The 17,942-nt window shown below is 41.5% G+C and overlaps 1 protein-coding gene across 2 annotated transcripts in view; it reads left to right on the top strand.

Annotated features, from left to right (window-relative positions):
* The first annotated feature begins 1,983 nt into the window (after positions 1-1,983).
* Positions 1,984-17,942, top strand: part of doc2b (double C2-like domains, beta) — a 134,294-nt gene continuing 118,335 nt past the window's right edge. The window contains exon 1 of one of the 2 annotated variants that reach the window (XM_039778629.1): positions 1,984-2,691. In XM_039778629.1, coding sequence (XP_039634563.1) covers positions 2,349-2,691 — 343 coding nt within the window. In that variant the 5' untranslated portion in view covers positions 1,984-2,348. The remainder of the gene's footprint in view (positions 2,692-17,942) is intronic. The other variant, XM_039778628.1, reaches the window with a different exon arrangement.

Genomic DNA, 17,942 nt, shown 5'->3' with positions numbered 1-17,942 from the left:
TATTTGTCAGGCAGCTGGCGCTTGGGGGTTCTTTGGTCTTTGTGTTTTCATAGAAAAGGTTACCAGTGCTCCACTTGTGTTTACCATTGACTTGGCCACTGCTCTTTCGAGATAATTGCCTTTGAGTGGCTAGGCATTGAGAGAGGGCTACTTTAAATACCCCAGAGTCCCACACTGCTATCTCTCAATGCATTGTTCACAGACAATCATGGTTCAACTGTCTCTCTCTAAAGCCCTCGTTGTCTATGTGTGTGGCTACAATAAACCACCAAAGAATATTCTTTTTTTGGGTGCAAAATAACAAGTTCCAGTGTCGTTACCTTACCTGACTGGTGGGAAAATGAACAGGGGTGTAAAATAATGAATTGCCTCTAACTATGTCCAAAGCACAAACACAATTTATTCAAGTCTTTGGATTTAACAGGGATTTGTCGAGTCAAAACAAACTGATCCACTGGACCTGATGTTTCACTGTTTTTAAGAATGACTTTGTCAGCTTCTAATGACAGGCAGGGAATCCTCAACATGTGGGGATGCCATGCCTCGTAGTGGAGGAGGACATAATTGAGCCCAACTGTTCAGAATTCACCAGAAGAGAGTGGTGTTCTGGAGGTAAAAGGGTAGCTTTCCACGGCAGTGATGTTAAGCATCCTTCGCTAATTCATAACACAGCATAGATTGTGATTAGAAATAAAAACCTGGACAGCAAAAAATGCTGAAAAAGAGCACCAGCTGCATGAGCTCAAATATCTCCATCTCGTGTCAAATTACTTTGTAAAACTAATAAAACAGCCTATTTGCTCGGGTACAGCCTTTGAATTTTAATTTCACAATGCTTTAATATGTTGCTGGCAGAGAACACAAGAGGGTGCTGCATCATCTGTGAATTGTAGACATGTTTGTTCTGTTTGTGTAGAGGGGGGGGGGGGAGGGGGGTTTTTTTTTTATTGGGGGGGGGGGTTTCAGAGTTGTTGCATTGTCTCTCGTATGCAGTGTTACAGTGTTTGTGTTGTGTTGTTAGGGGAGAATCAAGTTTGACATATTTTGAATATATACGTGGAGTAGGTTTAATTTTAATAAATTACCTGTAGTGCAGCTTTAACAAGACATAATTATGTCACAGTTAATCATGTCAACCAGATCGTTGCACAGTGGTGAAATGTGGTCATATGCAACGAGTGTCAAAGTGTACAGCGTCACAGATTTCCACCGACACCCACAAAATTGCAACAGATGGTAAGCAATTAAGAAACGTGCGATAACATCAGGGCGCATAATCAGTACACGGGGATGTGGAAATAGGTCGGCGCATTTAAACAGACAAGTGTGCATGAATGAAAGGATGAATGAAGGTATGTATGTTAATTAGTGTGCTAGGAGAGTTAAAAAAAAGAAGGAAAAATCCGGGTGCGATGGCAGAAAAGAGGTAGCAGGCAGGGGCGGCATTAGCCATTTTGTGGCCCGAGGGGAGATTTTGCTCCAAGTGGCCCCGTCTTCAACGACGTCTACCAAAAACCACTGATATTACAGATGTTATTTTTTTTTAAATGCCAGTGGAAGGCCTCAACAATGTAAAGAATCTAAACTAAACTCGAATGGTTAATTTGTTTAACATGTTTTCAAATAAAAAAAAAAAAAAGTTCTCAGGTACAAAAACATCCTGGACGTATATCACGAACACAAAGCATCAATTCATGGCTCATTGACCAGGTTAACATAGCACCAGAGGTTTAGACTCACACTCAAGGACGCACACGTGCACAAGTCTGGCACAGCGCTGGATCTTCCCTCCCACTGACAGATGGATGGGGTTAATATCATAATTAAGCACGTCGGCCGACGGCTCCTGTTTACCGCTCGGTTGCTAGGCAGTGACATCAGCTGATCCCTCCCTCCTTCCTCTGTAATCCCTTCCCTCTCTCTCACACTCCTTTACACTCCCTCACACACACCTCTCTCTCTCTCTCTCTCTCTCTCTCTCTCTCTCTCTCTCTCTCTGATAGGCAGCGCAGACGTGGGCAGAGTGTGGGGGTATAGGAAGAGGAGAGAGCGAGAGGGTAGGTAGTAGTGTGTGTGAGGCTGTCAGACAGCATGGTCTGGGTCTGAGGACAGCACTGGAAGACGCAGCAGCAGCAGCAGCAGCCTCCATGTAGACCAGTGTGGTGACATCCATAGATCACCTGGACCTGTCCACCCATCAGCACCCACCCAGGACAACACCGGCCTCTTACGGAGAAGCAAGAGGAGGAGGAGAAGGAGGACGAGGGGGGTGGGTCTGTTTATCTTCTTCTTTTTTTTTTGTCAGTGTTTTTGGTTTTGGGGAGTAGGCTCCGGGCTGGACCGCATGCATGACACAACGCAAAGGCGAGAAACCCACCATCAGCATCCAGGAGCACATGGCCATTGACGTGTGCCCTGGCCCCATCCAGCCCATCAAGCAGATCTCCGACTACTTCCCCCGTTACCCGCGGGGCCTCCCCCCTGCTGCGCCCCACCAAGTGGGCCACGCCGGGCCCCTGAGCCCTGCCCTCTCCGCCACCTCGGCCACCACCTCGGCCACCGCCGCTGTCGAAAGTGACCGCCCAAATGAGGATAAACCAGAACGGGCTTGTGCCGGAGCCTCCGCCCCCTTGCAGGCCACCAAGAGGGACGAGGAGCCTGACGTGGAAGGATACGACTCAGATGACTCCAGTGAGTGATGACTTCTCTTCTTGTTGTCTCCATCCTGCTGTTTACCATGGTGTTTTCCAACATGTCTTTATGTGTGTGTGTCTATCCCTTTTAGTTCTTCCTCTACCTCTCCCTTTCTCTTATTACTGCATCTCCATTTTTGCCACTGGTTGCCAGGCATCCCTCCAGCCGTGTGGCTTTGTGGCTTTATCTATCACATTTTCTTCTCTCGGCTCCCCCCGTCCATCTCTTTCAATCTCCAATCACCTGCCGTATGTGTGTGCTGTGTGTCTCTGTGCTGCAGCTAACTCTTTCCCTCTCAGACAGACAGCCAACTGTTGCTGCAAAGAATACAGCTCCCCCCTCCTCCTCCTCCTCTTCTGCGCTCCTCCAACTGAAAGGATGATATGTGCGATTTTATTGAAGCAAATGATTACATGTATGTGACGACCGGTGTGTATGTGTGCGTCTGTCATGTTCCCAGTGTCTACCGGGTGCTCAGTCTATACTGTTGATCAGTCTCACAGGGCTGAGTGATTCATGGCTTCACAATAGTCGCAGTTTTGCGCTCAGCAGAGTCTGACTGCATTTGTAAGCCCATGTATTGGCTGGGCAAGGGCAAGTTCCGATTGTGTGAGCATATTGTTCGTCTGTCAGTCTGTTTTTGTGTTAATTTCCAAAGCATAAAGATATGTGTGTCTGTTTGCGTCTATATGTGCCTCCATCACAGGGGGGAGGCTCCTCTGAGAAAGCCTATGCTGAATGTCATTCCTTTAATCTAACATGTTTAAGTGGATGAATAATAATGGAAATTAGTAACACGCAGCACAGCTATTTGAGCAATAAGAACTTTAATACACAGAAGCTTTCCACATCCTGCAAAACCATTTTCACTCCCAGCAAACATGTTCACAGACAGATGATACGATAGTCTGCACTAGTGCTGAGGACTCGATTAAAGGTAGTGCCACAATGAAAGCTGCTGCTACCTGCATCATTTAGACAAACCTTAGGATCTGTCTGCTAAATCACTGAAACAGTGAAGACAGTCAAGAGTCTCTGTTATAGCATTTCGGTTGCCTCTGAACAGCTCGCTCTGAATAACATGTTGCTCTCACAGTGCACAAAAACAGAATTAACTTCACGGTGTGTTTGTTTCAAATTCTAACAACCCTTTACAGAGGTTTGTCGCGAGTGTTCTCTGCACAAGAGACTGTTTGATTGTGATTGCAGGTTAATGTGTGACAGCAGTGCAGCTTCTTTTAGCGTTAATCCATGCAGAGCGGGGGGGGTGTAGGCCATCGCCATCTCTAATCCAGAACTGGACAGGTGGGGGGATGGTAGAGAGCAGAGGAGGTCGGGCCTGGCAGATGTTGCTCTACATATAACCTCCGCCATGAAACCAGGATTTCACTCAGTAGGGAAAGAGAGATGGAGAGACGCATTGTCCCCTTATTTATGAGAGCAGTCCTCAATTAGTGAGAGACTTGACTTCTGTAGCCATATACAACTTTCTGAGGCTCTTTTGTTTCCAGCTGTCACAACATGCTGTTTCGAAATGCCTTTGTTGGTGCAAAGTGAAGTGTGTGGGAATTTTTATTTTCAAGTGCCATGTGATACTTCCGGGCTCTCTCAGACTCATAGCATACTGCTAACTCTAAATCCACAAACAGCTGGCCAGTTGTGTCCAGGGATTTGTTGTGTGGTAAACGTTCGCTATGGCTCCATTTACACATCCAGATTAAAAAAAAAAAACAGTTACTTTTAGCTAAGTATGTGCATGTGTGAGCCAGATAACAAATCCATCTTGGTTTTGCAGTGATACATGCAAATCTGGGTGGGACACACTGCAGTACATAAAGTGAGATAAAGCACAAGAAACCATTAGCTGCTTTTCTACCTGTTGCTCTAATGTGCAGCTAGGCATACAATGGATACATTTTGTTAGATCCCTGACTCCTCCTGTTTACATGGGTTCCCAAATTGTTCCTGATTGTCAGGCCAGTGAGTTTTGAATAGGTGAATGAGAGGCAAATAAACTAAAGTGCTCTATATGGTATGAAAGTGCTGCACTGTACAAGTGCTGTCCATTTACCATTGCCCACTATTATCTTAGGGGCATGACAAACATGCCTGCTTGACAGAGTGATTGGCCAGGTGTGCGGAGGTGTAACTTTTCTCTCAAGCTCTCCTTTTTCTTTTTTACTTTTCGTGTTTGTACAACCAGATGCAACACTATGAATCCTTTGAGGAGAGGCTTACCGAGAGTGTGCACCATTGTGCCTGTTTGTACTAATTCATCGTGCAGCCACTACAAAGACATGCCAAGACAGAGTTCTTGGAGAGAAATTGGAGAATGCAATATGAGGAGGATAACTGCAGCTGAGTGGCCATTCAGAACAGGTACAAACACTTTTGCCTTTAAACATGGTGGTAAGACACATGGTGCGACATACAGCGTACTGAGGTCTTAAACATTACCTATGCAACTTGAAAAGACATACAGATTTCAATCCGTCGATACTGCTTATTTTATTTTCGATTGGCTTTTCTTGATAACCTTAGCTATCCAATCAGCTGTGTCACGCCTCTTACATGATGTATAAATGCAACAGGTGTCGGGATGCTGTGGCATGCATACACTTTATCATATTGGTGCTAGTGCACAGTTACTTCCTTACTTGTTTTTAAGGTGTCAGTTGAGGATCAGTCAATCTGTAAGTTTATGTAAAAGTCAAAACCACAGCTCCTCTCCATCCTCCCTGCTAATAAGGCAATTAGACACAAACATCTGCCGGAGCATCATCTTAATGATTTTACAATCACCTGAAGAGTCATCAGTGATGCAGGATGATTACGCTGATGATCCACTTAAAGAAAAAAAGAAAAAAAAAAGAGGAGGAGCATCTGAGTAAATATGAAAGCAATTAATTGTAAATAACAAATATCGGATGGGTCATCCAAAGTCTGAGTCATCTGCATGCTTATCACCTCATTACCACACCTACAGTTGACGTGTCTAATGAAAGCACTGAAATAAAAAAATAAATAACAAGTGGCTGTTTGGTTCTGATGCAATGTCCCAAATAATCCCAAGCTGCTGCTGCTGCTGCTGCTGCTGCTGCTGCCAGGGGAGTTTGAAAGGAGAAACAGAAGACGTATAAACAAAATACTACTGCAGCAGCACCAGTCTGCTTTAAGGAACGGCCACATAGACTCAGTTATTAAGACCTGCTGTACATTATGTAGGAAAAGTCACACCAAAGCACTACATGTGATATACCTGGCTCATCATCAGATTGTGGTGTCAGTCTCAGATTCACTTTTTCACTTTGTCATTTTGCACCAAAGCTTACAGTGAGGAATTATTTGTACACATAGCCCTAATGGTCGACAATGCAATACAGCCGTAAGACATATGGTTTTGTGTCTGTATGCCTTTTTTGATTAAGGAGAAATTACTTTCTTTCCTCTGGTAAAAATGTAATGTAAAGAAATCAGTTCTAATTAAGAAAAGCAGAATGTCATGATAAATAAGTCATGAAATGTGAAGCAAGCATTGCAGATTGATGTTGTGCAACAATGTGAAAGGATTTCTCTTTTGGGATTCAAGCAGTGTTAACAAGACTTGCTGAAGGGCAGCTGAAACCAAGGCTATTTGATGAAAGCTCACTATAAAAGCCGGGAATACATCATATCAGTTTTGCGCACATAACAGCTTCTACTGGCAACAAGCTTATAAGAATAACAGTAATGGAATGGATTTTCTAACCACATTCTTGTGTCTTATCATCTTAGCTTGTGTATGTTTCCAACTGCATCTCATCTTGGAGGGTTAGTCAAGTTTGAACACACTTGTGAGGCTGATCTGATCATTCTTGGCCTGATACATATGACTCACACTCTGAGGTAAACTAATTTCTCCCTCCTGACGGTGCAGCAGGAGTTGCTATGATCCGAATGAAAAAGCGGCTTCAGTTTGAATTTGTAGGATTGTCTTTCAAAAACTGACTTTCACCCTGCTGCTGCGTGACATGTAGAAGAAAGGAACTCTCTTCTTCCTGTTGCTTGTGATTTGAAAGATCCAGCGCTGCCCCAAATTGGCTCTTCACGGTCCTGTGGGACTTGATCCAGTATCTGCATGCTTCCTCTGGGGGAGGATGGGGCAGTGTTCTCCCTAATGTACCAAATCACACAGGGATATCTCAATCCTCGCTAAGAACCTGCTGGCTAATCTGCATAACAGCAGCATTTTCTGATTCATTGTGACTCAACCTTGATTTTAATTGAAACAGAAAAGTGCATCACCCACCAAGTGTCCAAGCTCCCCCACGAAGGGGGGAAATCAAAAGCAATTAGACATCCGAATCTCTGCCACATCAATTAATGGTTGTTTTTTAGTGGGTGTAAAGGGCCACGTCTCTGCCGCGGCCAGGAGAAATGACCCGCGTGACCCACATGACAGAGCAGGCTCTTGTGTTCCTGAGAGATAAGCCTCAGAGCCTTATGTGTTGACAGGCTAGTGCAGGTTGGTTGGGAGAGGGGGAGGGGGGGAGGGGATAGTTGGTAATGTATGCACATGCAGGTCTCCCCTGAGATGTCTCGCTCTGGCAGTACTGTTGTCTCCTCAGAACAAGACTTGAGCTACAGTGTTTGTTTGTAGTTGTCAACTGGTGAGGAAAGATGCAGTCAGAGCAGGAGGGAAGTGTCTAAAACAAAGGAAACCGGAATGTCAGAAAAAGTAAATGAAATCGACAAAACTATATTTTATATTTCGTTGTTATAGAGGATAATGGAGATTTTTTTTTGCAAAAAGGACAGAAGTTCCTCATAAAAAGGTGTTTCCTGACGTATTAGGGGTTTGACTTTAGTGCTCATATTATGCTTTTTCCCTTTCCTTTATTGTGATGCAGTACAACAAAAATATGGTGATTTTTGAAAATTAAACCATGTAAACCTATTCTGTTACAACTTCTAAATACAATTATTAACCTGATAATGAGCGTAATATGAGCACTTTAAATAATGATGATCACAGTGAATGTCCGTTACATTGAAGCCATTGCAAAATGAGTTGCTACAAAGCGAATTAAGACTATCAGCTCCACACAACTCTCTCTGTGTTTCCGTCCGGTGACTTTCCGTGTGCAGAAACTCGAGTTTCAAGATAATTACCTCTTCTGAAGAGTCCGTCATGCTTTTTCAATCCTCTGTTTCCTCCTTGGCTACTAGCAACTGCGTGCAGAAGGGGGGGGCGGCAATGTGCGATCACGGAAGGCTTATATCATGTGGACGCGCCGGCAGTTTTGTTTTCATTACTTAGAATTCCTCATGCGGGCGACAGAAAGTATGCACTATACCTTTAAGGTAAGCAAAACCAATCAACAGTGATACACATGACAGAAATATGGGGGTTCGACTCGCATTTAAAAATATATGAACCGATTGATTTTTTTCAAGTGTCTCATGTTTTCAGTACCAGCTATAAACGTAATAGCTCCGTTTTTTCATTAATCTCACATAGTCAATATAAACAGCTACTTCAGCCTCAAACATTCCGAAATTACAGGACTTATATTAAAATAAAATGTAGCCTATAGGGTTAGGGTTAGTAGTGTTTGTGCCTAAACATAACCAAACTGTGACCAGATGATCGGAGTACTTCTTCCACCTTCCACTGTTTTTAGTGTCACCGCAATCCCTGGCCTTGTTTCTTTACAAAACATTAGTTGTGATGATTTATATAGATTTTGAATTAGAAAAAAAAAAAAGCACTGGATTTGTACTCTCTATTAACAGATACCCTGAGTTTAGTAGTAGTAAGTACCTGTCGTTCTGTGGCCCAGTAAGAGCACCTTTCCACAAAGACCTGAATATGTCAGAAAAAGAAATGGCAGCCCCGTTGTTAGGTGCAAGAGAAGTACAATGTAATATGTCCCCATGCACCATCCCGGTTTATAGTCAGAATATGATCTTTTCTCACCTGCGTTTTGTCTTTTGTGAGTAACATAAGTGCAAGACTTGCAGCATCAAATCAAAGGCTAAGTCAGTAATATGCCATGCTAACTCTTAAGCTTACAGTAGAGTGATAAAAGGCACCAGCCTTTTCCAAAGAGAACACAGATGCTGTTTAGGTGAGAAACAATTCTACAAAATTGGCTTTGCAAACAGTTTAGCAGTAAAGTAAAACTGCTTTTGGTATCTGATCAATGGGATAATCTCCTATAAGCCTAGTGTATTGAGCAGAAGAGGAGGACGTGTGTATTGTGTTGAGCCATCTGTTGACTCTCCCAGACAAAAAACACTTTCCAGACCTTTACAAAACAGAGGGTGGCATCAATGCACTTGAAAACATCCCCTGAGCCTCATAATGCTCAGTTCAATGTAAAGAGTGATTTCAGCCTCGCCGTGCCCAGCACAGTAGAATCCTATTAAGTATATCTGCAAGCTGTCATGCGGTAGTAATGACTCACTGTAGTATCCCATGTTTCATTGTGAATAACCCAGCACTAAAAAAGCGGGCCAAATTGTCAGCCTGTTCACATTATGCATTATTATTACTGGTGCTGTCTTTTAACAGAAGCCATGGAGTGTTTTAAGTTTGCAGCAGCACAGCTTCATCAGATACAAACTCTGCCTCTGCCCTCCCTCCATCCCACTAAGCACATTATGTAATGATAATGCCAGCTATTACACAGATCCATTTGGCGTCTTGGGCTGTCATCAGTGGGGAGAAATTTTGTTTGGCTTCAGTTTGTCACACTTTGCATGCACGCATTAAAAGGAGAGTCTTTAAATATGGCTGGTGATACAGGGGCTTTTAAAAGCTTCAGTTTTTGAAATGCAAATTCCAACATTTTTTTATCAGTTTAAACCACAGAGTGTATGCAGGAGGAGTGCTTTATCCCCCTTACTCCATTTTAAATCCTTGTGTCTGATCACTTCTCTGCCCACGCCAAGTGATGAATCAAAACTTAACTTAAACACAACTGTAGTGGGTGGGCACTCTGTCCACTCAGTTCACCAGTTTTAGATTTGTAGCCTCTCGTCTCTATCCTTTGGTGTAAAGCATGAGTGTTCTGTGTGCAGTTTAATGAGGCCACATTAAAAGGACCAGTGTGTAAGATTTAGGGGAATACATTGACAGAAATTCAATAATATTCATAATTATGTTTTAATTTATGTATAATCACCTGAAACTAAGAATCGTGTTTTTGTTAGCATAGAATGAGCCCTTCATATCTACATAGGGAGTGGGTCCTCCTCATGGATGTACAAAAAGGAGTGGATACAGCGCTGGAGGCGGAGCCCCATTCATTCCTATGAAAGTCGCTCATTGGCGCATGAAGCCAAAAAAGTTCAACTTTGTTTTCTAATAGAAAATTCTTTGTTTTGTGTGTTCTGATTATTGTTGAAAATATAGACCTGTTTTACTGCTGAAGATTACTGATATAAACAAACCCTGACATCGACATAAATGTTAGTTCCATTTATTATATGACCCTGTCAACCCCTATTAATTGTTGAGTCATAACCTTTAAACTTGTGTTCTTAATTTTGGTGGTGAGGTGACCCTTTTGGAATCTCCTTCACTCTTAACTGTATGTGGAAACAAAGTATTCACATATTCGGAGCAAGCTGTTGCAACTGCTGCAATAAGCCATAGTGGTAATTATATGGCATAAACTCAAATTATTATTCTCTAAGTCCACGTAGCCGTGAAGGTCTTAAAGTTTGCAGAGCACTTAATCTGCATGCAAACACCCACTGTATAAACAAAACTGCATATTCTGTCCATGTCTGGAATATACTGCATTACAGTATACTGTGCTTAACTCAAAGACATTTGTTTATCCAATAAATTCAATACAACAAACTTTTTGTTTAAATAACTTGGTGCTGCTCACCCTACCCAGTGAGAAATACTGCCTGCCTCATCCCCACTGCTTTTAACAGCAGCATTTCAGGTTAAAATAGACAGAAATCAATGATTCCTTGAATTTTCCCTCTGCATCCTGGAAGGCCTCCTGATTAGAAAGCAGTGCTGAAGACACACTTCAAACCACCACATGACTGTTTTTCCTCCTCATTTCGAAACAAATACAGTATATTTGTAGTTTATTGGTGACGTACTCTGAAGATTTCTGTTGTTCTATCATTTAACTTTGGACCTTTTTTGTGTTTGTAAACAACAATGATGTGTTTTGTGGGTGGAGCCCAACTGGTGGCAGAAAGTGACAGTCGCGGTGGCGCCTATCATTTTTTTCAATCCACTTTAGATGAAAGCACGGCCACTGAAGCCTCGATGGCTGCGTTTAATGAAAGAATTTACCGTTTATCTGACCAAAATTTAGACAAGAATGGTTGGCCGATTTAATTCTGCTAACTTAATGGTCTGCTAGCTAGCTTATCAGACTCTGGAGCCCACGCTGCCACTGGCCACCCCCATTAAAGCATGGTGGAATTAGCAAGCTAGCTAGCTAACTAGCCACCTACATAACAGTAAATTTATCTTTGTTTTTTCGTTTTTTTAACTGCAACTGCAGTGACGTACACTCCAAATTGGTCTATATCTAAAATGTAAGTTGTGGGTTTGCTTTTTAGTACTATAGTCTCGCATTGCCAGACCTTCCTCCCCAGCGCTGCGGAGGAAGGTCTGGCTAGTCTACACGGCATTCCTGGATGGGAGAAAAATGTTCTCTGGTTTATTGGCATTTCTTTAAACCAATCACAATCATCATGGTACCAGACGGAGGCACGGTGCTGCTGCAAAATAGCCTTGGGAAGGAACTTGTTTTGGTGGAACATTCAAAAGTTGTTTAAGTCGTGCAACAGAAAACTCCGATTGGAGAGATAGTCTAGCTAGCTGTCTGGATTTACCCTGCAGAGATCTGAGGAGCAGTTAACCATAGTCCTCAGAAATTGACCAGAGTTTAAAATTCCAAGACAAAGAAAGCGGAAGGTGACGGACCTCCGGGCGAAAGGACGACATCCAGCGGAATTTCGAGCGGAATTTCCAGCGGCACCGGAGCAATCCCGGATGTGGAACGTCGTGGATATAGACTGGTAGTACTATAGATGTTTGTAATATATAAATTAATACACTTCTTTGTTGGGATTTTCTTAGGGTGAGCTCAGCTATTATCGAAGGAGATTTTTGTAAATCAGAGCCCAACACTTGTTTTTCTTACTCTCTTTATTTCCTCCCGACTTCCTCTTGTTACTCCCTGAGAAGATGCTGAACTCAAGTTCTTTCAAGGCTTCAGCATCCCACCTGAGCTGGATCGATAATAAGTCACTGCCATGCTTCTTTGGACTCTTGGAAGCCACATCTTAGTATTTCAGTTTCTCAGTTGCTGCTCCCACTGGAGGGCAAACTCAATGAGTAGTACAATACAGCTCTGCTGTAGACAGACCGCAGACCACAATGCCTGGCCTCCGTGAGGAGAGTTGGGCTAGAAATGCTTGCTGAGCTCACCAGGACTAATACCAGCCAGGCAGCAGGATTTCCTTTTGTAGTTGTATTGCGCGTTTCCTTTATGCTCTGCTAAAGTGGATTTGACTTCCTTGGAGTGGGGGGGGTCTGTCTTGCCAGATGGTCTCCAGACAACTGCAGGCTTAAAGATTATGTATGTAATCTTTAATCGCACTGTACTAATTGTACAGAGAAATTACATTTACTTTCATGGTTATTTGATACAGTTTCATTTAGAATAAGATGTCAAGTGTCAAGTCAAAGTGGGAAGGCAATGGGGTCATTAAAATCATCAAAGGATTTATCCCTTTTGGGTGCATGCATTGAATGTTCCGTCTTAGAATCTGCCTCTCAGAAACGTGACGGACTTTATAATGCTGTTGCTATGGCACTAATTGGTAGAGTTACATGTTTAGCTTTGCAGAATAAATTCAGCAGTTTATATTTTAGATGAATTCTTCATGTTTTGTTTTTGATTTTTCTTAGAGATGTATAACCGATGGCCATAACATTACCCTAAGGCATGTTTAAGACACTATATTCTATGTATAATTTTGTGATCATAGGATCTTGCAAAAGAGAGAGTTTTTGTTTGTAGAAAAGGTAGATAATGCCAGTGGAAATTGGTGCAGTTAGTAAGTCTTTCCGTCCACCTGTTTTTACATGCATTTTCAATTTGGGCTTTGAAAAAATCTAAGTGGTAACGCCAGAAATTCAACAGAAGTCAAAATATTGCAAAAAAACTGAGGTGAAAAGTTGATGCATCAATACAAGCAAAATGTGACAAAGTGCAATAAAAAAAGAGCAAATCAATCCCGATTTACATCAAACGTGATTTATATGTCACTCAAGTTTCTGTTCTAGTAAAGAGAAGAAAAATGGCGGCAGACGAAAACATCACATCTGTGTGGAACAATGAGTAGAATGTAACCTTCCTCAAATCAATACATAAAACTCAAAGGGCATTCGGAGAGTGCAGACCTCGTCCAAGGCCATACCCTATCTCGCACTGTAAACAAAAATGAAAAATAATCTGTGTATTTGCCCCGGGATCCGGATCTGCTCCAAAATGTAACAGGTTCCTCCTCGGCCCATGCTACACCCTCCCACCAAGTTTCATGAAAATCAGTAATCTGTAATCCTTCGAACCGAAAACATAACCTCCTTGGCAGAGGATAAAAAACATAAATGCCATTTTTCTATGCCGTTTTCTGCATTCTTTTTCACATTCTTTTCCATCGATTGAGGTTTGACTGGCGCTCTTTTAATTACGTTATCATTGCATCATCTTCTTCTGAAATGGTTTAATGGCACCCGAGTGGAGAATTAACACCACCAACTGTTTATCTCTGTTTTAACTCCTGCTATTAACACAATAGTAGTGGATGAAAAATCACATTTGTGTTTTTTTGCCAATTTTCTGGAAATTTGTTAAATTTTTTTATTTTATTAGAATAGAAACCTGACTTATTACTATTAGATAGTGCTGTCAAACGATTAAAATGTTTAATCGCGATTAATCGCATTAATGTCATAGTTAACTCGCATTTAATCGCACTTAATCGCACATTTGTATCTATTCTAAATTTCCCTTGATTTCTTTTTGTCCCAAAAAAATTGATGCCATTAAAATGGGTTTGAATGGACAGCACTAGTATTAGATTATGATGTATCGGATGTACTAAGGTGATGTTTTAGGCTGAGGGTGGCAAAAGGGGTGGAAAGCTCATGACATTGCCAAAATGGTGTTCATCCTTTTGAATAATAGTGTGTATTATTACATGACAGATTTGTTAGGGTTATATTAGACAATAAAAATCCCAAGCAGCATAGTTTTCTGAATTCAACAAAGCAATATCCCTGCCTCATTTGGCAGATGAGGTGAAACTAATAGCTCAGTATTACAAATCAAGCACTTCTCACAGTATTGCGTGACATTTAATTGTCATCTTGAGCGTTAAAGGCATATTTAGTATGCATGCTGTGTCTCCAATAAAATTAATCAAAATATCATCACAGAGAGGCTTACATAAAGATCCATGACTCGCCCGCTTCTGGCAACCCCACAAAGTAGCAGCGCTTGAGTCATCTTTTTTTTTAGGGAGCTTTGGGTCTGCAAAAACTCAGAAGGCTAAAAAAATTACATATTTTTCCATGAAAGTCCACTTTTATCAATAAGTGCCGGGGCGTTCTTGATGGTGTTACTTTACAGCCTCTAAACCTCCACTTTGTGTGAGGAGGGAAATGAGGAGGAGTTGTAACTGAACCTCACATCACCGGAAACAGGTTGGTGAAAGAACTAAAAGTATAAGCTTATGTCATGATTTCTTCTCAGAATTTGGGTGTTTTAATTTGATCTTAATTTTCATTGAAAATATAAAATGTAGCTTTTTTTAATGACTTATTGTCTTTGTCATTTCACCTAAAAAGAAAGTAGGTTTCTGTACAGTTAATTTTTTTTTTTTAATATATTTCTTTAGCTTACTGCAGCTTTTAGCTCAGTTTGTCCGCCCCTGCATCTTTACTTGCATGCTGGGAAATCACTTGAGATCAGTTGTGGTGCACTCCGTCCTTTGTTCACTGATGATAAATTCGAACTAATTCTTCTCAGACTGCTGAAAATAAACACTATAGACTAATGGGACTCTATTAGTTCCAGCTGTTCTCTCTGAAGCTTCATATTCACATCATCACACATCTTGTTTTACATTCTGTCTGGAACGGTTTCAGTGGGAAGATGAATAGAAGTCCATGAAGAGCAGCTCTGTGCCATCACTTACTGTTCCCTTTGATTTACATAGATACTTTGAGGTGTTTGTAGCAGTGTTGCCTTCCTTTATACGACCTAAGGTTTAACGTGATAGCGAAGCACAGTCCTGTAAGCCCTTGTACTATTCTCCAGTGCATTTGCGGGAGCAGTCAACATGAGTGTGCATCATTACAAAACACATCAATATTCCTTTAAAACGTAAATCCCCAGCCTTGTAGCAGACGTGCTGTGACGTTTGATGAAACCTAGTGCTTGGTGTCGGGGTTCTCCATGAAAATCACTCGATCTTACTACTGTATAACGCTATGAAAGTCCTCATTCTTCCCTGTATCTGATCACAACGCAATAAATAAGTTGTCTGTAGAACACCATGTTTGATAGCTTCCATCATTTCAAGCTACTTCAAGGCATGTTACAGTAACAGGCCAACACAGGGCGTCCTCACATGAAACCAGGTGTTGTTGCACAGAGCTTTTTTTCCGTTGGTGCTGAGAACCACTGCGACAGACAATGGATTGTTACAATGTCACTATTGTTTTCCAGCCAAGTGGGTTTGTAATTCCAAGCACTGTCAATACGGGACTGTCCACGATTTAACAGGAATGCAGCGAATTAACAAAGTGGGGGTACATCAGACAGTTGACGTCTGTGCAGCATAACGTCTCACTCCCATGATTTATTTATTTTTGGGTCTTAGATAGCATATACATAAGGTTTTAACAAATTCTAAAATGTATACAAAAACCTCTATACAATTTGACAGGGAATGACCCGATTATAAAATATCCACTCTAGCTAAGTAAAAGTACCCCAATACATTAATGTAAAAATACTCTATTTCAAGTAAAAGTCCTGCATTCGAAATTCTATTAAAAATATACAGAAAAATACACTTAGGTGCTGTACTTGAAATACTGAATGAGTGTTGGCCAGGAGGCTGTACACAGCTTTTGGAATGAATGTTGAGTATAAAGAGCCTTTAAAATAAGGGTGAGGCTATTTGCACCCCTGGTACAATTAGCAGTGTATGCTATTTGCACCCCTGGTACAATTAGCAGTATGCTATTTGTACCCTGGTGCAATTAGAAGTGTATGCTATTTGCACCCCTGGTACAATTAGAAGTGTATGCTATTTGCACCCCTGGTACAATTAGCAGTGTATGCTATTTGCACCCCTGTGCATTTACAGTACCTTGGCATATATTTACACACAGTTATCCATACTACTCATGTATTACACCTTTTTGGAATATTATCGCCCTGACATTCTTACCCTAACCATAACCATCCCACTCCTCTTGCCTAAACCTAACCAGAGCAGGCATATTCATGAGTCTTCCCCTACCACCCTGCAAAAAAAAAGAATTCGCATTCGCGGGTCCTGACTTGCGCAATTGCATGCAAATTATCCAATCCAAATTTAAAAAAAATAAGATCACCACACAGGGGAATCAAACTCCAAACTTCCATACCAAAGGTAAGCACACTAACCACTCACCTAACAATTCTTTCAGGAAGTTGAACAACTGTTTACCACTTGGTTTCTTCAAGCCTCGGTTGCTAGGTAACCATACTGTATACAAAAAAATTGGTACTAACTAACAAACTAACGGTTGTATGCTTTCACTGAAGACAGAAAGCGCAACTGTAGTATCCATTTTCCGCTAGAAATTCAATTGTTATAAACTTTAGAGACAAAACTTCCCTAATATGCCAGTTCCTGCGGTCATGAACGTCCGCCATGATTTCGGTGCACGCGAGCAACGTTTTTTTTGTTGTTACGTCACAGGGTGTAAATAGCTCAGCTGTGTGGCCGAGGCTATTCGTACCGGGGGTGCAAATAGACACTCCGTTAAAATAAAGGTGTATACATAAAATGTTACAGTTGTAGCTGGTTTCCCTCAGATATTCTTTTCAATAAACAAGCGACCGTTTCGACCACGTGACACCATTTACAATGTTTGGTGCAAACCAAATGGAAAATGCAAGAATGTTGCAACTTCAAACCCGAATCGCACCCAGTCCACCTAAGGTGTGAAAGCGCCCTAAGTTCTGCTACACAAATCTTCTGAACTTTTTTGGATCTTTAGTTTATTTTTGTGAAATTTTGAAACGTGACAAGGGGCCCCAGTGAAACGCTGTTTTTCTGTAAGGAGTCACTAGTCATATAAGCTAGGAGCCAGTGGGTTAATCTTTAACAATGCATTGCATTTTAGAAGCATTTTAGATTTTTTTCTATGTACAATCTTAATTTGAAAAGTAACTACAACTGTCACATAAATGTAGTGGAGTAAAGAGTACATTATTTCCCTCTGAAATGAAGTATAATGAAATATAAAATGTCAAAAAATGGAAATACTCAAGTAAAGTTCAAGTATCTCAAACTTGTACTTGTAACAGCACTTGAGTAGTTAGTTACTTTCCACTTCTGCTTTAACTTTAATATACAGAGTGGGGAAAAAAGGCTGCAGCTTGTCGCTCATCTCCACTCGATTAGCATTTGTTTTCATCCCACCAGGTAGAAATCTGTATCTTACTGAATAGAGCAGCCGGACAAAAATCCCACACAGTGCTCCAAACAATAATTCAGGAGGCAGCATCATCACACCATTTCCAAGAACTGATGCTGTGAGTTTCAAAGGTTTGACTCCCTGCAGGTTCTTATCTTTCTGTGTGTTCTGACTCATAATGTCTCTGCAAAGTCTCCCATTTTTTTTTTTGAATTGTTTGTTAGTCTTAAACCTACAGTATAAAACAATAACAAACAAAACAAAATATTTTATCCTGTCTTCAGCGAGTAGTTTTACTTCATAGCAAGTATTGATCGAGAGAGCTTAGAAAATCCTCAGGGCCAGATGTACGTACATTTACGAACGTAGCGTTATCAGCGCCATGGCCAACCCGCAGAAAGTGCACGCTGTGATACTTCAGCTTACGTTGTATTTACCAAACCTGCAGTTCATCAGGTAATCAGCGCCTTTCTCCGGCTGAGTGCAGACTGCGATATTCCCACTGCTGATGCTATGA

This window comes from Perca fluviatilis, chromosome 16 (assembly GCF_010015445.1).
Source record: "Perca fluviatilis chromosome 16, GENO_Pfluv_1.0, whole genome shotgun sequence".
Taxonomy (NCBI): Eukaryota; Metazoa; Chordata; class Actinopteri; order Perciformes; family Percidae; genus Perca; species Perca fluviatilis.
Note: the sequence above shows the minus strand (reverse complement) of the source record. Positions and strands in the feature narration are given on the sequence as shown.